General features: G+C 41.8%; 1 protein-coding gene across 1 annotated transcript in view; it reads right to left on the bottom strand.

Moving 5' to 3' along the window:
* Window positions 1–26,156, bottom strand: part of OCA2 (OCA2 melanosomal transmembrane protein) — a gene marked incomplete at its 5' end in the record, with an annotated part of 212,273 nt that overhangs the window by 124,779 nt on the left and 61,338 nt on the right. The window contains 6 exon segments of the mRNA NM_214094.2: window positions 515–647; window positions 17,024–17,162; window positions 19,458–19,582; window positions 19,860–19,916; window positions 22,908–22,973; window positions 24,437–24,508. Coding sequence (NP_999259.2) covers window positions 515–647; window positions 17,024–17,162; window positions 19,458–19,582; window positions 19,860–19,916; window positions 22,908–22,973; window positions 24,437–24,508 — 592 coding nt within the window.

Below are 26,156 nucleotides of genomic sequence, written 5' to 3'. Positions count from 1 at the left end.
GAGTTCCCATTGTGGCTCAGTGGTAACAAACCCAACTAGTATCCATGGGGATGTGGGTTCAATTCCTGGCCTCACTCAATGGGTTAAGGATCCAGCGTTGCTGTGAGCTGTAGTGTAGGTAGCAGATGTGGCTCAGATCTGCTTTTCTGTGGCTGTGGTGAAGGCTGGCTGATTTGACCCCTAGCCTGGGAACTTTCATATGCCACAGGTGCAGCCCTAAAAAGATGAAAGAAAGAAAAGAAAAGAGAAGAGAAAAGAGAAAAGAAAAGAAAACAAAAGAAAAGAAAAAAGGAAACTAAGGAGGCACAGCTCATGGATTTACAGCTCCTGAAAGCACACTATGTGCTAGGAGGCCAATTGGGACACACTGAGTGTGCAGCATCCCAATGACTGACACTTCCCTGATGTTCTACATGTGGTTAACCTCCTGCCTTTTGGGGGCAACATCCCCCAGAAAAAAAGAGTATTATAATAGTAAATGCTGAGGCTGTTATGAGCAGGTGCTTCTACTCACCAACAATCTCACTGGGTTCCTTGTTATAAAGCTTTCTGTTCCAGTAAAGGAGTCTGAGGAGTGGAAAGGAGAACAAGAGAACAAAGCAAATCCCAGCAAACATGTGGGCGGTGAAGCCAGCGAAGTCCAGGCCCTAGAAACAGGAAAGGAGATGTGAGACCACAGATGGGCCTTCCTTCTGCACAGGTGTAGGCCACAGCAGGGTCCAGGGAGGGTGAACTTGAGGGCTGTGGACACAGTGCAAAGCCCACAGAACAGAACTCCTCACCATGATTTTGAAAATATTCTTGATTTGTTTCTTTTGCACTGAAAAACCAATGCTTACCTGAATGACAAGCAACCTTAAGAGGAAACAAAAACAGGTCATCACATCACAAAAACAGGTCAATCGCAAACTCTGTTGGGTCTACCTTCGCCACTGGACTGACACGTCCCCCAGGATCCAGTGAAACAGGACTGAGAGGGACAAAAACATAAAACTCTGAGACATTATTGGCCCATCTGAAAGTAAAATAGGTTTTTTAACTATGTCAGTTAAGTTACTACCTTCAATTTGAAAGAGCACAGCCATGCCTGGAAAACAGAGTGCTCCACAGGACTGAGCCCCCTGCCTCAGGGTGTCCTACCCGGCCTCAAAAGCTCCAACAGGAGCCCTCTCCCTCCCGACACTTCCTTAGTCCATCTGTGGGCTATCTACCACAGTCAGCAGCTCAGAACACCTTTATGGTTGGGTGAAATCCCTGTGGGGTTAACTTGTCAGGACATCACTGGTCAGTTTTGTCCTTTCATTTACTCTGTGCTTATACCTTCAGTAAATCCATGCCAGTGCCCCCTGAGCTCCTAGCAGGGCAGATGAGGCTGCTGTCCCCACGAAGTGGACCGTGAGAACCAGCTTCTCAATGGTGAGAACTCCAGGTCTTTTCTGTAGTGTTCATGGACCATTGATGCCACAAATGGGGTCAGAGGCACAATGACAAAGCCATAGGAATGAGGACCATGGGGGTCAGGTGGGTTGGTCACACGGAACATGGGCAGTATGGCCCATGGTGGGGCTCAGGGTGGGGTTCACATGGGGCTAGGGAGAGTAGCTCCCAGGGACATCAGTGATGACCTTGAGAGACCGTGTCCAAAGCAGAGGTCAGGAAAACCACCTTTAAAGGTCTGAGTCAGAAGAAATGATTCCAATTATATTAATAGTTGTTGATTAAAGTTTACTCATTTCCCTCCTCACTTTCAGGAAAGATCTGAAATCATTTAAACATTGCTAAAGATACAACACAACTTAGAAGCCATTTTCAGTATGCTGTGCCAAAATTTAGGCTTGCCAGTGTACCATGTGCTGAAGTTCTTAATCTCTTGCAGTTTTTTGCACATCCAGTGGTTGCCCTTGAAAACAGCATCAGAACAACAAATGGAGTTACGTGAAGTTAATTGTTTGAAGACAGCCATGAGACTTACCAAGAGGTGGGACTCACGTTACACAACTAATGGTCATTTAACAATTCACTGCTTTTCTGATGAATAAGGATATTACTTTGGACTATCTATAAAATGCTCACCTCAAATATCTAGTTTTTTTAAAGGTCTAAGACATTTTAGGGGTCACTGAAAATCATTCACTATCTTCTAAAATCAGAAACAAAACAAAACACCCTTTGAGCCAAAGATGATAGCTTAAAATATAATATGAGTGGATTTTTCTGTCTATGAATTCAGTCATGAAATGTAATTAATTATTTTTTTTTGAAGGGAGGAGCTCATGAAGGCAGAGGTGCTTATATCCTGAGTAATTCTCAGTCCTTTTGGAACATAATGGTACCTCCCCTTTTCAATAGTTTGCTTTATGCTTCTTTGCTTTTACAGGACCTCATCAGCACCTCTTTTCACTAAGGAAGAAATGTGAAGTGGATTTCTGCTTTTATGAAAACTGGTGATTCCTTCTTTGCTTTATGCTATTCTGGCTTCCAAAAGCTCCATTGTTGGATACTGGGGAAAATCTGTAACCATAAAGTTTTGTCCCATCAGAAATGATGGGGCAGTTGAAGAAAAAAAATGAGTAGCAGATTTCAGAAAGAAAAGGATGAAAGGGATCCTGGGAGGGCCTCACAGCAAAATAACACAGTGTTTACTGGAAGTGTGTGCTGCTATGTGCTACTAATGGTGTAATGGGTAGATTTACTAAGAACAATACAGAATGGAAAAATCCATACTGAAAATTTTGAGAAACAACACAGAAATATACACATACACATATATTTTCATAAAAGAGACAAATAACAGAAATTGGCAGCCAAATTCTAAAAACAGTCTAATAAAATACAATAGCCATGCCCTCACCAGAACTACTTTTATACCTATTCTACTGTAAATTGTTTTCCATTAGAAATTTTAAAGTGCTAGCCTTTACATTTATGTCTAAGATCCACATTTGAGTGAGTTTTTTTGATAAAGTGGGAGGTGTGGATTGAAGTTCATTTCTCTGCATATGAGCATCCATTTGTTCCAAGACTATTTGTGGGGGGAAAAAAAGAAAAAGAAAAAAAAATATCCCCTCTCCACTTAGTTGGCTTTGCACCTTTGTCAAAAAACACTTTGTCAGTAGTTCCCATTGTGGCTCAGCAGTTAACGAACCCGACTAGCATCCATGAAGACACGGGTTCGATCCCTGGCCTCACTCAGTGGCTTAAGGATCCGGTGTTGCCATGAGCTGTGGTTGCAGACACAGCTCAGATCCTGAGTTGCAGTGGCTATGGTAAAGGCCATTGGTACAACTCTGATTTGACCCCTAACCTGGGAACTTCCATATGCTGCAGGTGTGGCCCTAAAAAGACAAAAAAAAAGAAAAAAAAATCACTTTGTCAAAAACCATGTGAGGAGGCTTATACCTGAACTCCCTACCCCGTTCCATTTCTCTAGCCACCTAACTTTTTTTTTTTGGTCTTTTATAGGGCTGCACCCTCGGCATATGGAGGTTCCCAGGCTAGGGGTCAAATCAGAGTGGTAGCCCCCCCCCCACTGCTAACGCCACAGCCACAGCAATGCGGGATCGAGCTTTGTTTGAGACCTACACCACAGCTCAGGGCAATGCCAGATCCTTAACCCTCTGCCCACCTAACTTCATGCCAATATCACAACATCTTTGTTATTTTGGTTTTTTAACAAGTTGTGGAATTAGGTAGTACTAGCCCTCACAATTTGTTCTGCACTTTGAGTTGTCTTTGACCATTCTAGATACTCAGAATTTCCGTGTAAATTTTAAAATAATTTTGTCGACTTCAACCACACACACACACACACACACACACACAAACACCTCCCATGGGTTTGATAGGAACTGCATGAATTTTATACCTCAATCTAGGAGAAATGATAACTTAATGATACTGAATGTTCCGATCTATGACCAAAGTGTATCTCCCCATTTATTTAGATCTTCTTTAATTACTCTCTGCAATATTTTGTAGTTTAATTGCAAATGTTTGGTCAGATTTACCCTATTTTATATATTGATGCTATTGTAAATAGCATTTTTATTTCAATTTCTAATTGTTTATGTTATAATATAGAAAATCGTCAATTTTTCTACACTGATCTTATGCTGTACACTTGTCAAATTTACCTATTATTTCTAGGAGCTTTTTTTTGGTAGATTCCTTCAGATTTTCTACATTGACAGTCATGTTGTATGCAAATAAAGACTTAATTCTTCCTTCCCAATATGGATTCCCTGTATTTCTTTCCTTGCCTTATTATACCAGCTAGCTAGAGCCTCCAGTAAAATGTTGCAGTTAAGTGGTGAGAAAAGCATCTTTGTCTTGTTTCTGATCTAAGGAAAGTATTCAGTTTTTCCCATTTAAGTATGATGCTACCTGTAGGCTTTTTGCACATGCTCCTTATCAGGCTGATGAAGTGCTCCTCTTTTCCTAGTTTATTCAGTGATTCTATCAGTAATGGATGTTGGATTTTGCTAGTTTTTTTCTGCATCTCTGGAGAAGATCATATGTGTTTTCTCATTTAATTTGCTAGTAAATTGCATTGGTTGATTTTTCAAATATTACATCAATCCTCCATTCCTAGGATAAATCCCACTTGGTTCTGATGTATATTCCATTTTACATATTATTAAATTGGATTTACTAATTTTTAAAAATTTACATCTATGCTCATAAGAAATATTTGTCAGTAGCTTTCTTATACTGGCTTTGTCTCATTTAGTTATCAGAGTCTCAAAGAATAAGTTGAGAAGTATTCTCTCCTCTTCGATTTGTTATAAAGCTTTGTGTATAACTGTTTTTTTTTAATAGCTGCAGCTAGGGCATATGGAAGTTCCTGGGCCAGGGGCCAAATCAGAGCTGCAGCTTCAGGCCTATGCCACAGCCACAGCAATGCCAGATACATCTTTGATCTGCCCCACAGCTTGCATCAATGCCAGATCCTTAACCCACTGAGAGAGACCAGGGATAAAACCCACATCCTCATGGATACTAGGTCAGGTTCTTAACCTGCTGAGCCACAACGGGAGTGCCTAGTATGGGTATTAAAGCATTACTTCTTCTTTAACATTTGGTAGAAGTAACCAAAGAAGCCATAGTAGCTCAAGCTTTTTGTTTTGTTTTGTTCTTTGTGGAAAGGTTTTTAACCACAATTTCAATTTAATAGAAATAGGGCTACTTAGGTTATCTAGTTCTTTAGTGAGGTTTGGTACCATGCATATTTCAAGGAAATTCCATTTTTTCGAGGTTGTCAAATTTTTTCGCATAGAGTTGTCATAAACACTCTCTAAGAATGTCTTTAGTGTCTGTATGCTCTGTAGTGATGTAACCTCTTATTCCTGACATTGGTAATTTATGTCGTCTCTCTTATTTTCTTCATCAGTTTGGCCAGAGGTTTGTCAGAATTATCAAAGAACTAGCTTTTGCTTTCATTAATTTTCTCTATTGTTTTTCTGTTCTCCATGCTGCTCTTTTTTGTTTCTCTCTTCTGCTTACTTTTAGTTTAATTTTGCTTTTCTTTATCTAGTTTCTTTGGATTGAAGCTGAGGTGATGGATTTGAGACACTTCTTTTCTAATATTAGTATTTACTGGTATAAATTGCCCTCTAAATACTATTTTAGAGTGTGGATTGTCAAGCAAACTATACTTGAAGGCTGGAATATAGCCATGCCCATTCATTTATGTTTTGTCAGTGGCTGCTTTCCTGTGACAGTGGCAGAGTTGAGTAATTGCAACAGAGACCATAAGGCCTATATGCCTATAATATTATGGCATATAATATTAATTATGAAATTAATTATATGGCTTTTTTGGCCACGCCCACAGCATGTGAAAATCCTCAGGCAAGGGACTGAACCTGTGCAACAGCAGAGGCCCAATCCACTGAAGTGACAAATCCAGAACCTTAACCCACTGTGCCAGAAAAGAACCCCTTATTATATGGCCTTTTAAGAACAAGTTTGCTGGCTTCTACTTGAGAGGAATCCCACAAATTTTGTTTTCATAAGCCAATTAAAAATACTTTACAACTTCACTTTCCTGACTTTGAGAATTTTTTTAATACAGGTTTTAAAGGTTTCGGCTGTTAAAAACAGCTATTTTGAAATAGATCTTTTTAGGAGTTCCCGTCATGACTCAGTTACAAACCCGACTAGTAACCATGAGTTTGCAGGTTCAGTCTCTGGCCTGGCTCAGTGGGTTAAAGTTCCGGCATTGCCATGAGCTGTGGTGTAGGTTGAAGATGTGGCTTGGACCCCATGTTGCTGTGGTTGTGGCATAGGCCAGTGGCTACAGCTCCGATTAGACCCCCCAGCCTGGAAACCTCCATATGCCATGGGTGCGGCCCTAAAAAAGACAAAAAGACAAATAAAATAAAAATAAAATAAAATAAAATAGATCTTTTTAAAAAGAGATATTTTTACATAGATCTTTTTTAATAAGATCTATTTTAACTGGATTTCCTGTGGCTCAGCAAGTTAAGAATCTGACATAGTATCCATGAGGATGGGGGTTCAATCCCTGGCCTCACTCATTGGGTTAAGGATCTGCCATTGCTGCAAGCTATAGGAGAGGTCACAGATGCAGCTTGGATCCTGCATTGCTGTGGCTGTGGCATAGACTGGCAACTGAAGCTCCAGTTCATCCCTTAGCCCGGAATCATCCATGTGCTGCAGGTGCATATGTAAAAAAAAAATAAAATTAATTAACTAATTGACTATTTCTTATTATTTTGAAAATGAAATATCCAATAAAATTACAGGTCTTAAGAAAGTAAATGACCTATCATCCCTTTTTAAAATTGTAGTATCATCCATTTATAACATTATATAAATTTCATGTGTACAATAATCATGATATGGCTTAGTGTAGTTTTATTCATGTTTCTTGTGCTTTGCCTTCATTGAACTTTTTGAGTCTTTGGGTTTATATCTATAAAATCTGAATTATTTTCAAATGTCTTTTTTCTGTTCACCTCTCTCCTTTGGAAACTAGAACTACAGATGTAATAGGCCACTTGAAGTTTTCCCTTGGTTCAGGAATGCTTGCATTACTTATCATTTCACTCTGTTTCATTTTGTACCTCTGTCTGCAAGTTCACTAATCTTTTCTTCCGCAATTCCTAATCTGTCATTAACCCTAAGAAGAGATATTTATCTTATACATTATCATTTTCATCTATAGAAGTCTGATTTGAGCCTTTTTAAAATATCTTTCAGAAGGAGACAAATGGCAGAAGAGTAGGGGGACATGCTCGCCCTCTCCCACAAACACAACAAAAAAAGCACATCTACAGGATAATTGACTCACACAGAACAGCAACCAATCACTGGCAGAAGAACCTAAACTCCAATAACGACAAGAGGTTCGTGACATTACTAGGCAAAACAAGAGAAAAGAGGAGAGTGAGAGAAGGTGAATCCGAGCTGGACGGGCGCTCCCAAAAGGGAACTGAGGAGGAGAAAGGAATCCCACACCCTGGAAAGTCACCTACTCGGGGGAAAGATCAAACGAACCAGAGGAATCTCCAGAGGCAGAGGAGTGTAGCAGTAAGTTGGAGTACTGAAAAGCAGATCGAGAACCAAATGGACCACCTGAACTACGGGCACAGTCACCAAAAATTGAGACGTCTGGGTGGGGGCTGGGCACTGAGTCCTCGGCTCCGGAGGTTAGTCCCCGGGAAAGGGCTGGGGGGGCGGGGCGGAGCAGAGACTGCTTGGGAGGTCTAGAAACTGGTCTTTCAAGTTTGACGGGACAGAGACTGCCTGGGAGACTAGAAAACAAAGCTGTCGCAGAGGAAGGGAGCAATAATCTAGGGGCGGGACAGTGGAAAGCCACATCAGAGGGAACCTGGGAGAATAGCCTGGTCTGTGCCCGTGCTGGGGAGGGGAGAGAAGAAGGGGTGGGTCCCCATAGAATACTCCCCATGCCACAGCAAGCTTACAGGCCCGCTAGCTAGCAGAAAGCTGTGCTTCCCAGTACATCCCCTCCCCCCACCCCCACCCCCCCCACCACGCTCTTGTGGGACACAGGGCTGCCTGCCATCCAGGAGGGCTGGCCTCAACAATTGCCTGAAGCCTACCACCACAGGGGCTGTCCCTGCAGAGGCCTGCTTGCCCTTTGGAGGGGCTACACCCCCACAGAGCAGCACCAAACACCACCAGCCCCCAAGAAAAGGCCTGCAGCCCAGAAAAGCTAGAACAAGCCTAGCCAGGCCGTGAAAAGATCTGCCTAATTCTTGGACGGTCTTTCTGAGTTGGGCTGCCCTGGGGAGGAGCCTCTTGGGTTGGCAGTGGCCCAGCTAGCCGCCCAAGCACCCAGGGGGTGCCCAGCTCTAGTGGATCAGCTTCACAGGACTGCCACCTCCAGGCAGGACCCCCTGCAGCCCAGAAAAGCTGCAACAAGCTTGGCCAGACGGTGAAAAGATCTGCCTACATTCTCAGGCCGTCCTTCTGAGTTGGGCTGCCCTAGGGAAAAGCCTCTTAGGTTCTCAGTGACCCAGATAGCTGCTCCAGCCCTCAGGGGGCACTGAACTCCTGAAGAACAGCTGCCCAACACCGCCAACCCCCTGCAAGAACCCCACAGCCCAAAAACACCAGAGCAAGCTCTGCCTGACCAAGTGAAATCTGTTACCATCGTGGTGTGGGCCTCCCAGTCCTGTCTGCCCTCAGGAAGTCCTTCTTTACTTCAAAGAGACCCTGTTAGCCCCATCAACACTCCAGAAAAGCCACACTGCCTCAAAAAAGATTGACCAACAACGCCAGCCCTCAGGAAACATTCCATGGCAGTGACAAGGCAAACACTGCCCGATAACGGAGAGTACAACTCCCTCAGGAGAAAGAAAACAAGCAAGATGAAGAAGCTGAGAAACCACCCCCAGTCAAACCAACAGGAGAACTCACCTAAAACAGTCAACAATGAAACAGATCTCTGCAGTCAGACAGACCTGGAGTTCAAAAGAGAAATAGTGAAAACACTGAAGGAATTAAGAGAAGATATGAACAGTAATGCAGACACCCTCAGAAAGGAACTAGAAAATATAAGGAGGAGCCAAGAAAAACTAGAACATTCATTTGCAGAGATACAAACTGAACTAGGGGCAGTAAAAACCAGAATGAATAATGCAGAAGAATGAATCAGTGATATGGAAGATAGAATAATGGAAATCACCCAATCGAGTCAGCAGACAGAAAACCAAATGAAAAAACAGGAAAGCAATATAAGAGACCTATGGGATAATATAAAGTGGGCCAATCTACACATAATAGGAATTCCAGAAGCAGTAGAAAAAGATAAGGGGATGGAAAATATATTTGAAGAAATTATTGCTGGAAACTTCCCAAATCTAAAGGATATTGGGTTCAAGATCAGGAAGCACAGAGGGCATCAAACAAGTTGAACCCAAACAGACCCACACCAAGACACATTATAATAAAAATGGCAAAAGTTAGTGATAAAGAGAGGATCCTAAAGGCAGCAAGAGAAAAGCAGAATGTTACCTATAAGGGAACCCCCATAAGATTATCAGCTGATTTCTCTACAGAAACACTACAGACCAGGAGGGAATGGCAAGAGATATTTAAAGTGCTAAAAGGAAAAAATATGCAACCTGGAATACTCTATCCAGCAAGAATATCATTTAAAATAGAAGGGGAAATAAAAAGTTTTTCCAACAAACAAAAACTTAAAGAATACAGCAACACAAAACCCAGGTTAAAAGAAATACTGAAAGGACTTCTCTAAACCAAAAGGAAAGGAAGGAAAGGGAAGAAAAAAGAAAAGAAAAAAAAAAGAAGAAGAGGAAGAACTAGGACTGAGGAAACTACAATCATAGAGCAGTAACTCAAATAAGTCAGCATACAGATTTAATCATGAACATGCTTCAAACAAAATAATATTAAAAAGAAAAAATAAAAAAGAGTCATCAAAACCATATAATGTGGGCAAGGGATGTTAGGCAGTAAATAACCCTTTTTGTTTGTATGTATGTCTCTCTTCTTAATTTTAATATAGTAATTAAGTGTTTGAACTTACATGACCATCAGGCTAAAACACACAATTATGGGAAGGGGTTAGCATATTTAAAAAACAGGGCAACCACAAGCCAAAACCAAATATTGCATTCGCAAAAAATGAAAAAAAAAAAAAAACTCAAGCAGATAATAACAGGAGACCATCCAACCAAAAAAAAATAATAAAAATAAGAAAAAAGAAAGGAAGAATGGAGAACCATAGAATCAACTGGAACACGAGGTTCAAAATGGCATTAAATAATCATCTATCAATTATCACCTTAAATGTCAATGGACTGAATGCCCCAACCAAGACACAGAGTGGCTGACTGGATAAAAAGGCAAAAACCTTCAATATGCTGCCTACAAGAAACTCACCTTAGGACAAAAGATACATATAGATTGAAAGTGAAAGGGTGGGGAAAAATATTTCACGCCAATAGACATAACAGAAAAGCAGGAGTCGCAACTCCCACATCAGGCAAAATAGACTTTAAAACAAAGGCCATAAAGAAAGACAAAGAAGGACACTACTTAATGATTAAGGGATCCATCCAAGGAGAGGATGTTACTATCGTCAACATATATGCCCCAAATATAGGAGCACCCAGATACATACAACAAATATTAACAGACATAAAGGGAGATACTGATGCGAATACAATCATAGTAGGAGACCTTAATATCCCCCTCACATCAATGGACAGATCCTCTAGACAGAAAACCCATAAAGCAACAGAGATCCTAAAGGAAACAATAGAAAAATTAGACTTAATTGATATCTTCAGGACACTACATCCAAAAAAATCAGAATACACATTCTTCTCAAGTGCACATGGAACATTCTCAAGAATCGACCACATATTGGGACACAAAGCGAATCTCAATAAATTTAGGAGGATAGAAATTATCTCAAGTATCTTCTCTGACCACAATGCCATGAAACTAGAAATCAACCATGGGAAAAGGAAAGAGAAAAAAACCTACTCCATGGAGACTAAACAACATGCTACTAAAAAACCAATGGGTCAATGAGGAAATCAAGAAGGAAATTAAAAACTACCTTGAAACAAATGATAATGAAGACACAACCTCTCAAAATCTGTGGGATGCTGCAAAAGCAGTGCTCAGAGGGAAATTTATAGCAATACAGGCCTTTCTCAAAAAAGAAGAAAGATCCCAAATTGACACCTTAACCCTCCACCTAAATGAATTATAAAAAGAAGAACAAAGAAGACCTAAAGTCAGCAGAAGGAAGGAAATGATAAAGATCAAAGAGGAAATCAATCAAATAGAGACTCAAAAAACAATAGAGAAAATTAATAAAACCAAGAGCTGGTTCTTTGAAAAGGTGAACAAAATTGACAAACCCCTGGCCAAACACATTAAAAAGAGGAGAGAACCCAAATAACCAAAATTATAAATGAAAAAGGAGAAATCACAACAGATACAGCAGAAATACAAAAAACCATAAGAGAATACTATGAACAACTGTATGGCAACAAGTTTGACAATCTGGAAGAAATGGACAATTTTCTAGAATCTTACAGCCTGCCAAAACTGAATCAAGAAGAAACAGACCAACTGAACAGACCGATCACTAGAAATGAAATTGAAGAGGTCATAAAATCACTCCCTACAAATAAAAGTCCAGGACCAGATGGCTTCACAGACAAATTCTATCAAATACATAAAGAGGAATTGGTGCCCATCCTCCTTAAACTCTTTCAAAAGGTTGAAGAAGAAGGAATACTCTCAAAGACATTCTATGAGGCCACCATCACCCTCATTCCAAAACCAGACAGAGATACCACCAAAAAAGAAAACTATCGGCCAATATCTTTGATGAATATAGATGCAAAAATTCTCTACAATATCTTAGTCAACTGAATCCAACAACATATCAAAAAAATTATACACCATGACCAGGTTGGGTTCATCCCAGGTTCACAAGGATGGTTCAACATATGCAAATCAATCAATGTCATACACCACATTAACAAAAAAAAAAAGTCAAAAATCATATGATCATCTCAATAGACTCAGAAAAAGCATTTGACAAAGTCCAACATCCATTCATGATCAAGACCCTCGCCAAAGTGGGTATAGAGGGAACATTCCTGAATATAATCAAAGCCATTTATGACAAACCCACAGCAAAGATAATACTCAATGGGGAAAAGCTGAAAGCCTTCTCACTCAAATCTGGAACAAGACAGGGATGCCCACTCTCACCACTGCTCTTCAACATAGTTTTGGAAGTCCTAGCCACAGCAATTAGACAAACAAAAGAGATAAAAGGCATCCATATAGGAAGAGAAGAGATAAAACTGTCACTGTATGCAGATGACATGATTCTATACCTAGAAAACTCTAAGCACTCAACCCAAAAACTACTTGAACTGATTAATAAATTCAGCAAAGTAGCAGGATAGAAGATTAACATTCAGAAGTCAGTTGCATTTCTGGATACCAGCAATGAAATATTAGAAAAGGAATACAAAAATACGATACCTTTTAAAATTGCACCTCACAAAATCAAATACCTCGGAGTAAAGGACCTATATGCCGAGAACTATAAAACTTTAATCAAAGAAATCAAAGAAGATGTAATGAAATGGAAAGATATTCCATGTTCCTGGATTGGGAAAATCAATATTGTAAAAATGGCCATACTACCCAAAGCAATCTACAGATCCAATGCAATCCCTATCAAATTACCCATGACATTTTCCTCAGAACTAGAACAAACAATCCAAACATTTATATGGAACCACAAAAGACCCAGAATCGCCAAAGCAATCCTGAGAAACAACAACCAAGCAGGAGGCATAACTCTCCCAGACTTCAAGAAATACTACAAAGCCACAGTCATCAAAACAGTGTGGTACTGGTATCAAAACAGACAGACAGACCAATGGAATAGAAAAGAGAATCCGGAAATAAACCCTGACACCTATGGTCAATTAATCTTTGACAAGGGAGGTAAGAACATAAAATGGGAAAAAGACAGTCTATTCAGCAAGCATTGCTGGGAAACCTGGACAGCTGCATGCAAAGCAATGAAACTAGAACACACCCTCACACCATGCACAAAAATAAACTCAAAATGGCCAAAAGACTTAAATATAAGACAAGACCATCAAACTCCTAGAAGAAAACATAGGCAAAACACTCTCTGACATCAACATCATGAATATTTTCTCAGGTCAGTCTCCCAAAGAAATAGAAATAAGAGCAAAAATAAACCCATGGGACCTAATCAAAGTGGAAAGCTTTTGCACAGCAAAGGAAACTCAAAAGAAAACAAAAAGACAATTTACAGAATGGGAGAAAGTAGTTTCAAATGATGCAACTGACAAGGGCTTAATCTCTAGAATATATAAACAACTTATACAACCCAACAGCAAAAAAGCCAATCAATCAATGGAAAAATGGGCAAAAGACCTGAATAGACATTTCTCCAAAGAATATATACAGATGACCAGCAAACACATGAAAAAATGCTCAACATCACTGATTATAAGAGAAATGCAAATCAAAACTACCATGAGATACCACCTCACACCAGTCAGAATGGCCATCATTAATAAATCCACAAATAACAAGTGCTGGAGGGGCTGTGGAGAAAAGGGAACCCTCCTGCACTGCTGGTGGGAATGTCAACTGGTACAGCCACTATGGAGAACAGTTTGGAGATACCTTAGAAATCTATACATAGAACTTCCATATGAGCCCCCCAATCCCACTCTTGGGCATCTATCCGGAAAAAACTCTACTTAAAAGAGACACATGCACCCGCATGTTCATTACAGCACTATTCACAATAGCCAGGACATGGAAACAACCCAAATGTCCATCGACAGATGATTAGATTCGGAAGAGGTGGTATATATACACAATGGAATACTACTCAGCCATAAAAAAGAATGACACAATGCCATTTGCAGCAACATGGATGGAACTAGAGAATCTCATACTGAGTGAAATGAGCCAGAAAGACAAAGACAAATACCATATGATATCACTTATAACTGGAATCTAATATCCAGCACAAATGAACACCTCCACAGAAAAGAAAATCATGGACTTGGAGAAAAGACTTGTGGCTGCCTAATGGGAGGGGGAGGGAGTGGGCGGGATCGGGAGCTTGGGCTTATCAGACACAACTTAGAATAGATTTACAAGGAGATCCTGCTGAATAGCATTGAGAACTATGTCTAGATACTCATGTTGCAACAGAACAAAGGGTGGGGGAAAAATGTAATTGTAATGTATACATGTAAGGATAACCTGATCCCCTTGCTGTACAGTGGGAAAATAAAAATAAATAAATAAATAAATAAAATAAAATATCTTCCATGTTTCTGCTTAACGTAATGAACATCTGTAATACATCTATAATGTTTTAATGCCCTTGTCTGTGAATTCTAACACCTGTGTGTATTCTGAGTTGATTTCAAATGGTTCATAGGTCAAATTTTCTTGCTTTTTTGCATGCCTTGAGAGACCAAAGCAGCTAAAATTTGCAAGGCAGAGTATCAGAAAGGAGAGGTACACAGACAGAGAACTGGTAATTTTTTATTAGATGCCAGACATTGTGAATTTTACTCTATGTACTGCTGGATATTTCTGGAAGACAGCTATGCTCACCACTATACCACCAATGCTACTCTGCTGGATATTTCTGTATTCCTGTAAGTATTCTTGAAGTTTGTTCAAGATGGATGCAGTTAAACTACTTGAAAACAATTTGATTATTTTTGTTCTTTATTTTAAGATTTATTTTGTGGAATCAGGGCAGTGTATAGTCTGGAGCTAATTACTCACAAAATGAGGCAAGACCCTGCAGAACACTCTATCCAATGCCTCATGAATTACAAGGTTCCATCTTCCTGGCAGGTACAAACATTATTCCTGGCCCTGAGTATATTAAGCACACTGCCCTCCAATTTTTTGGGTTGGTCTTGCCATAACCACAAGTACTTTCCCTCTGCAAATTTTCTGGGGTTCTCTCTCTGTGCAGCCTCTCCTTTCTGATTCTCTGCCTTGCAAATTTTAGCTGCCTTGGTCTCTCAAGAATCAGTTCTATCACTTCAACTCCAGGAATCTGATGGGATCCACATGGGCTCTCACTCCCTGCACTGCATCCTGGAAGATCTCTCAAGGGAGTGAGCTAGGACAATCAAGTCTTACTTCACTGGTTTCTCATTTCTAAGGGATTGATGTCCTTTTGCCTGATATCCAGTACTTTGATTACCACTATCTGGTTGTGGTTTAATTCTGGGTTTTTTTTTAAATTTTGGTTTATTTTCTTTTTGGATATTCCAGGCAAGAGGGTAAATCCAGACACTGTTACTCCATCTTGGCCAGAAGAGAAGCTATCTTATTTTACTCACATATATCCACATACAAACACTATTGAAGACTACTTGCACCAAAATATTAAGAGAATATATCTCTGGGTGGAGGTATTATGACAGTTTTTCATTTGTGGTGTGTGTGTAATTTACATTTTCTAAAATAAATGTATTAGCATAAAATAAAAATAATAAAACAATAATTTTCTCTGAAGATGATTCTCTCCCATGTGTATACAGCCTATCCTGGGTGACAGGTGTTCCCAAGACAGATTACATGGCTCTGCTACCTTCTGATGTGCTCCAGGGTGGTATGATTATGGACCTGCTGCTCAGTTCATGCAGCAAGACTGGTGAAGCGTTGCAGGTGGTTTTCCAGGGCAACTAGGAAGGATTAAAGTTTAGCCAAAGTATCTACATTATGTCCTGAATCTCTAGAATGTGGTTGGCCTACAAAATGACCATCAACAACTTAGAGTCATGAACTTTCAAAGGCTTAAATATTTTTATGAAAGATAGCACACATACACAAACATAAGGACACACTTCATAGGCACACATGCATAAACACATCATCTCTAATAAATGACACCAATTTGGAAGCATTTTTACTGATACTTCAGAGAAGAGATACTGAGAAAATTCTAATGACCAAAGAATGACAAATGAAAATTAAGTATATAATTTAATTTTAACTCTAGATATGTAAAACACTATTTACACTCTTTTCACCTTTTTTTTCCTTTCAAGGCTGTACCCATGGCAAATGGAAGTTTCCAGGCTAGGGGTTCAGTTGGAGCTATAGCAGCCAGTCATAGCCACAGCCACAGCCGTGACAGTCCAAGCCACGTCTGGGACCTACACCACAACTCACAGCAATGCCAGATCCTTCACCCACTGAGCGAGGTCAGGGATCAAACCGACATCCTCATGGATCCTAGTTGGGTTCCTTACCACCTAGCTACACATGACGGGAACTCCTGCACTCTCTTTAATACTTTGTTTTTATTTTAGTGTATCAAGAAATTATATATTAATATTTATAAGAGCTTCAAAAAAATCCCTAAAGACTTTCATTTTCTGACCATTTTAAAAAAATCTGGTGTTCCTGTCATGTCTCATCTGTAACAAACCCGACTAGTATCCATGAGGATGCAGGTTCAATCCCTGGCCTCACTCAGTGGGCTGAGGATCCAGTGTTGCTTCAATTCGACCCCTAGCCTGGTAACTTCCATATGCCACCAGTGTGGCTCTAAAAAGGCAAAAAAACAAAAATAAACAAACAAAAAAAGTAAGTTCTTCATCAATGTATTCATTCACCTCAGTTGAAAAGTGAGAGGACAGATTATTTATCCTGAATACTAGTTGGAAAAGACTAGTTCCAATTAATTATTTCCAATTAATACAATTAGTTCCAATTAATACAATACACTACAACTAAGTAGAAAATATAACCATTTTCTTAAAGATTTATCAGAATGGGAATGAAATCAATTCAGACCACTTTATTCTACATTAGAGGGTCAGCCAGCTAGCCTCCTGCTCTCAGATGACCAACAGCACTTCATATGAAGTGGTGACATCCACGTTGCCAGTAGGTTGGGGTCTATATTTACTGGAAGCAACACTGTTACACTGATACATACCATCTTCCTCAATTCCTGGTTGGAAACAATAATGACATTTGGCGGGTCCCCAATGGCAGTGGCAGCTCCTCCAATATTTGTGAAGATCACCTCTGCAATCAGGACTTGTCTTGGATCGAGGTTGAGCACCTCACACAATCTGTCATGAATGGAGGAAAGTGAAAAACCCTCTATTCATACTGTAAAAGACCCATGTACCACCTAAATATCTGAAAATATTGTACAAGGAAGGCAAATACATGAGTATGCGTGCACACACACACATACCCACCAATGAGAAAGGCACTTAACAATGGCAACAGTGCTACAAAGGTACAGGATACAGTTGACTCTCAGGATTAGATTTCTCTGACAGTCAATGTACAAGCCATCTGAACCATCCATGTCAAATGTACCCCCTCCGTGTCTCCCCCAGGTCTGGAGGAAGCACGCTGGTGCATGTCCCCAGATGAACATGGCTTGGCCACCAGCCCTCCCAAGTCAGGGTGCAGCCAGGGCAGAAAGCACCCAGTGGCTCACACCACACCTGTCAACTGAGCTCTTTCCCCACTTTCCCGTCCTCAAACGCTCAGCTCCTATGCTTAATCCTAACGAAGAGCACACACTCTATAGTAATGGTTCTCCACCTTGGTCACACACTAGATTTGTCTGGGAACTGTCAAAGTCCTGCTGCCCAGACCACCACACTTCAGTTCAGAGCACGGCCAGCAGCTCATCTGAGGGGGACTGGTCTGCAGAGCCCTGTAGAAGCTAAGAAGGGAGTAGTGTATGAGAACCAGGGACAGAAGTGTACCCAAAAAAGATGATCGGACCTCAATCCCCAGCAGTAGGAGCTGCTCTCAGTTGAGGAAACCCCAGCATCTGCTTCTAGCAAGAAAAGGGATTAGTGTGTGTTAATCAACAATGCCAGACCTAGCTGTTTAATGCTAAGGTCTAACACTACTCAATCCAGACAAAGGCAGAAGAAATGTAACTAAGTTTATAGAGTCGAGAAGAATATGGTAGTATAAACAGTTAGTCTGAGCACACCAACACTTCAACCTTGAAAGATGCAATTTTAGATTAATAAATGGAACTGCTATTCTCACATACAATTACAAAGCCAATTTCTGGAATAGTGAGGACATAAATAAACCCCAGCATGGCTGAGACCACCCTCAGCTGTCCGGGCTGTACAAGGATGTGAAGAATGTGAGTGGCACCATCAGAGCACAGTGACCTGCTGGAACCTGGCCCATTGTGCAATGGTTTTCAAACCAGTGTCAGCAGCAGAGCTGCCCTGCTTGGAGGGGATGGGCGTGGACTACCTCTTGCCCCCTGAGGTGTCCCAGGGCAGGACTGGCTTTGGCATATGCTATAGTTAACACATCCCACCCCCCATTTATCCTAGGAGGAAACCTGGGTCCTGGGAGCTGATAAAGGCCAAGTCCAAGTTCTGGGTCCTCTGTGCAGAAAGGCCAAGTCCAGGGTCCCTAGAGCCAAATCCACAGTTGCATGTGGCCCATGACAATGCCACCAAGTTTGCAGAAGCCTGGGCAAAAGACTATCTCTTGACACACTAGACCAATCCACAAGGTGCTTCCCACTCCCTGCTCCTCTCCGCCCTCCTCTCCCCCAACCCCTACACTCAAAGCCACTCTACCTCTGCAGGTTACTACTCTTCCAACACCAAAGCCATCACTCAGAATTTGTCCTGAGCCCTAGCAGTACCCCATGCTGGTAACATTGAACTTGCTGTATCTCATGCCTCATATGCAGGAGGACCTCTTGTCTGGCAGAATCCTTAGAACACTAGTTTGAATGAATCCCTTTGATGGTACAACCTAAAAGTGACATGTCTAAAGGCCATCACTATCTAGTTTCCCAGCAACCAACAGGCTTAGTCTCCTGTGTCCCCTTAGTTTCCCCAGGACCAGTCAGCACCAGCACATGATGGGTCTAGGCAGGGAAACACCATGATATGCTGGGAAGCTTCCTTAAAATAAAGAACATAAATCTAGATACAAGTGTAGGTCAATATTCTTAGAAGCGGCTGCACAATGAAGGCTGAAGCCCAAGCCCCAGGAGGTGCCAGCTGATTGGCCTGTGGTTAAGTAGGAGGAATTAAAGGGAGCAAAATGGAATCAAACTGAATTTTTCTTTCCCAAAGTTAGTTTGCTAGGTCCTGGCAGGACAGGTCCTGTGACCACCCCCCTAGTCCACCCACAAAATACCTTCCAGAGCAGGATGGCAGCTCCCCTTCCCCTCTGACTTGGCGCCCCACAGCAGGAGCTTCTATAGCCACCACTGTGGCTACTGCTGCCATGCACACAGAGCCACAGTCCCCAAGGGTGTGCAGGCTGGACCCAAGCACATGGATGGAGGACAAGGTCAGCAGCCAGTGTGTGCTGCCATGAGCCTGGCCTTGATGCCCACATGGGGCCACTCTGCACACCTTATGGTCACAGGAGTGAAGAGGAGTGCCGTGGTAACGTTGTCCAGGAAGGCAGAAAGGACAGCAGCAATGAGACACAGCATGATGATCATGGCCCACACTCTTCCCCGGGACAGTTGGTATGCCTGGGACGCAGAAAAGAAGAAGCTAGGACCAGTGACACTGAAGAACAGATGTGAGTTTTCATTAGGGACTCAAAGAACTAGGAGTCTAAATAAACACTGCATGATGGATTAAAACTTAGACCAATGGACTCCTAAATCTGCTGAGATGAGGCATTGATGGGTGGACCTGGAAATTCTAAATCCATCTTGGCCTATTTTATTCACTATTAAATAGGTAATGGCATAAAAATAAACATGTAAATTAATACATAAATATTAAATGCCACATCGAGCCTACCTTTACAGCACAGTAATCAAAAAATCCAGTTTCTGAAAATATGGCTACTAAGATCATCTGTGGGGAAAAGAGAAAGGAGACAAGGAGAGTGTTTCATCAGCACACCATTCTAAAGTGACATCTCAGTGGCAACTTACAAATCTGAGTTCTGGCCTTTGCATGAAAGCTGCCACCTCCATTAAGCCTCTAACCCTCCTGCTGAGTGTGGTCCAGTTCCTAACTCCCCAAGTGAGCACTTGCTAGTGAGCTCTGCATCTGTCCAGGGACATGTGCCCAAGGTACATTATCACCCCATCTGATCTTCATAGCAAACACGTGTGTTCTTATTATTCCATCTTACAGACCAGGAAACTGGTGGACAGAAATGGGAGGTGACTTGCTTGCTGTCACAAAGCTACCAACAGGGAAGGAAATGGGCCAGAATGTGGCCTTCTGTACCAAAACATCCACATAAGTAACAATTAAATGTTTTAAGGCTTTTAAACTGGGCTAAATTTTGTTTCCTGATTTAATTAATGTAACAGATGTCTGCCACCACTTTGATCAAGACAAGCAAATAAGAGAAGTCACATTAAAATGATTATGCTCTGGGTTCTGTATGAGCCCAGAAGACCTACTCACTCAGATGTTCCTACTGATGACAGTGACAGTGACCACCAGCCATCTGAGACAGCAACAAAAAGTAATGTCCCATTTCTTTTTCTTTCTTTCTTTTCTTTTTTTTTTTTTTTTTTGGTCTTTTTAGGGCTGCACCTGTGGCATATGGAAGTTCCCAGGCTAGGGGTTGAATCAGAGCTGCAGCTGCTGGCCTATATCACAGTCACAGCAACACCTTATCGAAGCTGTGTCTGCCACCTACACCACAGTTCACAGAAACACCAGACCCTTAACCCACTGAGCAAGGCCAGGGATCAAACCCAAGCCCTCATGGATGCTAATTGGGTTCATTACCACTGAGCCATGACAGATACTCAATAAATAAGACATTTCAACCAGCCTGAACTTTCTGGAAGATTCTCTATTCTCCTCCCTTAGATGGTAATGTACCACATGTTGTAAAAAAATTATTTTAATTCTCTGTACTGACCTCTGAATGCCTTGTTCCTTGTAAGGTTGTGAAAATTTAACAGAATTTATGTAAATTAAAGCACTTAGAAAATAGTGGGATAAATATTCGTCTTTTGAATAAACCATGCAAAACGAACAAAAAAAAGTTCAAAATTTAATTAGACTCAAAATTATCTAATTAATTTTGATTTCTTTTGATATCAAAATTTAAATATCTACCTTGTCCAGAGTGACCATTAAGGTTTATCCTAACTCAAATGGCCACTGTGAGGCCATTTGTAGAAATGTGGTGCTTCACATACCAAAGGAAGCTTCACATGAACATGGACATGTAGGGGCTATCTGGTCTTCCATTGTCATGCGGAAGCTATTCTACATGTCTGCTGCCAGAACCACCTAAGAGAGACTGGAACTCAGGGACCGGGTAAGTGGCCCCATGGGTAGTTGACTAGCATGAAATAGGGTGGGAAAGGTACGAGTTTGGTTATATAGACTCTCTGTGCATCCTCTCCCCCAAAAGTCTAGAATCACAGAACCATGTTGAACTGATTCCAACTGAGAACAAACAATTAACTATTAATATACTGAAATCCTAACACTCCCCCAAGTAGCTCCAAATGTGACTATATTAAGAAGGTAATTAAAGTGAGGCCTTAATCCAATATGATTGGTGTCCTTACAAGAAGAGGAGAGGACAGCATATTCACAATAGTCAAGACATGGAAACAATCTAAATATCCATTGACAGATGGGCAGATAAAGAAAACATCATATATACATATGTGTGTGTGTATTATAGAATATTACTCCGCCATAAAAATGAAAGAAATAATGCCATTTGAGAGCAGTAATGAGGATACAGACATGTTCAGAAGGACAATCATGTGAGAAGACAGGGAGAGGATGATCGTCTGCAAGGCAAGGAGCAAAGCCGCGGGAGAAACCAGCCCTGCCAACACCATGATCTCGGACTTGTAGCTTCCAGAACTGTGAGTAAATAAATACATTTCTGTTGTTTAAGCTCCCCAGTCTGTGTTACTTTAGTATGTAAGCCCCAGCAAACTAATACACTAACCATTTACATTTTTTAAAAACTTACTTTATAGGACAGTTGGTATACCTTCCTTCATTCTTCCGTGTGCATAAAACATATATACTTTTCAGGACCCAATACAAATGTGAGCTCCTCCATGAAGCCTGTGTTCAGAGCATTGACCTGCCTCCCACACTCCATTGCAGAGGGGGTGGCTAGTTAGGCTCACAATGAAGCCTAGAGCAGCAATGCCTCAGAAATGAGGACATACAGTGACCTGCTTTACAAAGGATGAGTCTTCTAGCCCTGAGAAGGAATACCCTCTTCGAGTCACTTAGCTGCTGTGGGGATATGTTTAAGAACACATGAGCCATTCCCACTGCTGTCCAGACTGTTGTCAAATGCCATTTATTCAAGTTAAATCTGTATATGCCTGATGTTCCACACTAGCCCACTAGGTGTCCTCAAGTTTCCTTCCTACAAGTTGATTTGATGACATACTCCGTGGCACACAGTCAAGTGGCCACTTAACAATGTCTGATAAATTAGCAAACTTACATACTTACTTAGGGACAATTTCTTCATTTCTTCCTTTATCCAGAGAATTAAAGACACTTTTCCAATCACTGAAAAACTTACATGGTTCATTTATTTAGGATATTGCATTTTATATTTTAAGGACAATAACTCAAAAAAACTGCTAAATTTTCTAAATGGCCAGATTATTTCACTGACAGACAAGCCTTAGACTGAAAACTTCCAGCTAACTAACCAGAGCACCAGTCCCATTCCTCCTCAAGAGAAATTACCAAGACCCACACAAACATTTTTCAATCAAGCCCTGTCAAGTGGCCCAGTGCCTTTAAGAATTAGCAGCAGCCGCAAAAGAGAAGGTTCCAGGTTACAGCACACTTGGGGCCCTGTCCCACTGGAGGGACTGTCATTACCATGCCAAACAGCAGGGCCAGGGTCTCAAAATCAATCCACTCCACCACCTGGGTCAGGGTAGGTCTCTGAAATCAAAGCACAAAGTTTCCAATTAGTCCTGGGCATCATCTTCCAGGTGATGAGCTATAAACATGTGCTTCCCTTTATAGCAAAACTACTCAGGGGGCTACAATCGAAAATCACACCACCTGCTTGTCTTTGAAATTGGATTTATCACCAATGAAAAACACTCATGATCCAAAGCATCATTAATGTCAAACCTACACACTTAGCAATAAGAAGGGCAGGTGCTTAGGCCCCATCCCTGTCCCCGTAGGGAGGGTAGGATCATGAGGAACTGGCAGCACAGACTGGGAAGGGAGGGCAGTTGGAGAGCCTGGTGGTTGGAAAAGACCTGCATGGCCGTCCAGGGAAGTTCCTGCAGCACAAGTCATGCGCTATGTCAATGACTTCTAAAATTAAATAACTACTACTACACTACACCTTAACAGTTAAGAAAGGTAATTTATGTGTCAGTTTTAGGATTCTGGGACATTTTACTCTCAGGGTTGGTGTTTGTTTATACCAACTCAGGCCACGAAAAGGGAAAAAAAACCAATAACTGCACATAGCCCCACACACATTTTTAAACCAGTTTTTATTCTTTGCTTGACTGAATGGCCTGTAGGAGCAGTTTTTAGAATAATCCCTGGAATTCTACAGAGTTGTGCTGAATCCCAGCTGTATGTGGCTACCTTGGTCAGTTTCAGCATTGCTCTTCAAGTAACTCTGGGCCTCCATCCCCAGTGGGCCTCTCTTGCTTCCCTACATTCATTCTGATGTCCCTGGAGGATGAACCATGCTCAAGATAGTGAGGGGCTGCTATCACCCACCACCAACAGGTGCCACCACTGACTTCATGGATGTCTGCAGGAAAGAACTCTGACCTCACTGTTGCCTTCCTCTCCACTCTGGCCAGGATAGCCTCCTCTAGTTTCCAAGGACTGACAGCACACAGGCTCTAACACCACTCGGTTGCATGGCCTGGGCAAACAAGTGACCACCCTGAGCCTTTCCTCGGCTAGGGTGGAGAATGACACCATTGGAATGTGTGTGATGAAGTCAAATGTCAATTAGTCATCAACACTGTAAAGTTTGTTAGCTCATGCCTCTAGGGGGAAATGAGAAAATAGTATACAAAAAAAATTTAAATCAGAGTTTCCACTGTGGCCCAGCAGCAACAAACCCGACTATTGAGGATGCAGGTTCAATCCCTGGCCTCATTCAGTGGGTTAAGGATCTGATGTTGCTGTGAGCTGTGGTATAGGTCACAGATGCAGCTCGGATCCTGCATTGCTGTGGCTGTGCTGTAGGCCGGCAGCTGCAGCTCCGATTGGATCCCTAACCTGGGATCCATATGCTGCAGGTGCAGCCCTAAAAAACAAAAAACAAAAATTAAAATCACTAGCTAACACCTATTTTTGGACTTGTCTTTAAATCTGACATTCTATTGAGTGCTAGGCCTTTGATTCAAAATATTACAACTTACGTCACCAATCACAGCCAGTGCTGCTAATGCTGCAAGGGAACCCAACATAGCCGCCAGTGTTCTATGAACGATCTAGAAAGAAACACGAAAAATTACTGTAACTGAGCAGGACCCTATGGGCCTTCCTGGGGCATATCCTTCCCCCATATCCTCTGCTTTAGCTCCTCTCTGAAATATAACATGTATCTTGTTGGAGGTTTACGGGAACATTGTGAACTGACCTCTGTGGACAGCTACAAGAACAAAGGATTTCTGCACCAAGAAGTTTGCAACAACCAATCAACCATGCCCTCCCCTCACCTTGCCTTTTAAGAATGCTTTACAATTCTGATTGTGGGAGTTAGGGATATTTGAGGGGCATGAGCCAGTCATCTCCTTGCCTGGCCCTGCAATAAACCTTTCTCTGCTCCAAACTCCAACAGACTCATGCTAACATTATTGCATTCTAATCCACAGGGGTTTAAAAGGCACAGAAGCTTGTACTGGTATTAGCATAATAGGGAACAACAAATCTGACTCCATATTGGGTCTGTTTCTAAGCAAAGGATTGAGGAAACCACCTGAATGCTCTTAGCAAAGTGAGAGAGGAAAAAAAAATGACTTAAAGATGGAACTAGTAATCAAAATGGAAGCAGAGCTTAAAAATTTGGCCTGTCTAAATGGAAACTCATGAGAATTTACACAAAAAGACATGGCCAAATCTGATAAGATATTAATAAAGATCTGCAACCCCAGCAGAAGCCAAGAGTTAGTTAACATAAAGACAATGGGGAGACTAGTCGGCCATCTCAGCAGAAGCGGATACCTACTGTCTAAGACAATCAAAGAATAACACTGAAGGCATCTCAGAGATCACCAGGGCTGCTCCTCCCATCACAGGCCTGAAGGGCAAGGGCCTGCATGGCAGAAAGACTACAAAGGAAGGGCCATTGCTGCCTGGTGATGCTTCACACTGCAAGTTCCAGCACCCAGTGCACCCAGCAAAGCACAGGGGGTATGGCTAGTTCCACCTAGATTTTGAAGGATGGAACCACCTTGAGCCTTAGGCTTTTGACCCAGACATAGGGCAGCCGAGAGCATGGGATAGGGAAGGATAGCAGTGAGTTCTAGGCTTCCCCAGTTGTGCAGGACACAGCTGGAGAACCCACTTCTCTCCCCCAGCACCAGTGCACTCAGGCAGGGCCTCCGTGACTACAAGGAGGGTGGTCAGGAGGAGTCAAATGAGAACATCAAAGGGCATTGAAGGAACACTTCCTGCTGACTGCACTCGGCACTTCAGCAGGAAGTCTGACCACAAACCTCTGGGAGAAACTCACGCTAGGATCTCTCCAAGGCTTGCAGACACACCTAACACCCTTCTCTTTCCTCTCATTGCAAAATAGCTCCTTTGTACGTGCCCCCTGTGTGATGGTGAGAGCACCCCTGGTCAAGAGTAAATGCAGTGCTGCCAGTAAACAGGCCTGGTCTATGGCCAAGAGAGAACTAGAGCTATAGCACCATCTCCTGGAAGACACAAGAGAGATTTCCAGCAGCCAGCCTCGTGAGCTGTAAGAACCAAGAAGGTTACAAACCCTGCCATGAAAAGAAGCAAGAAGAATGCAGCAGGAGTGTCCATACCAGGTGAGCTAAGAGAAAGCCTCAGGTTTAAGAGCACCAGCAAACAGTATGAGCCACCTGAATACAACTAGTGAAGACTGGAAGAGGTGTCTGTAACTTAAAG

This window comes from Sus scrofa, chromosome 15 (assembly GCF_000003025.6).
Source record: "Sus scrofa isolate TJ Tabasco breed Duroc chromosome 15, Sscrofa11.1, whole genome shotgun sequence".
NCBI classification, from domain to species: Eukaryota; Metazoa; Chordata; class Mammalia; order Artiodactyla; family Suidae; genus Sus; species Sus scrofa.
The sequence above is the reverse complement of the archived record's forward strand: the minus strand, read 5'-3'. Positions and strand labels throughout refer to the sequence as shown.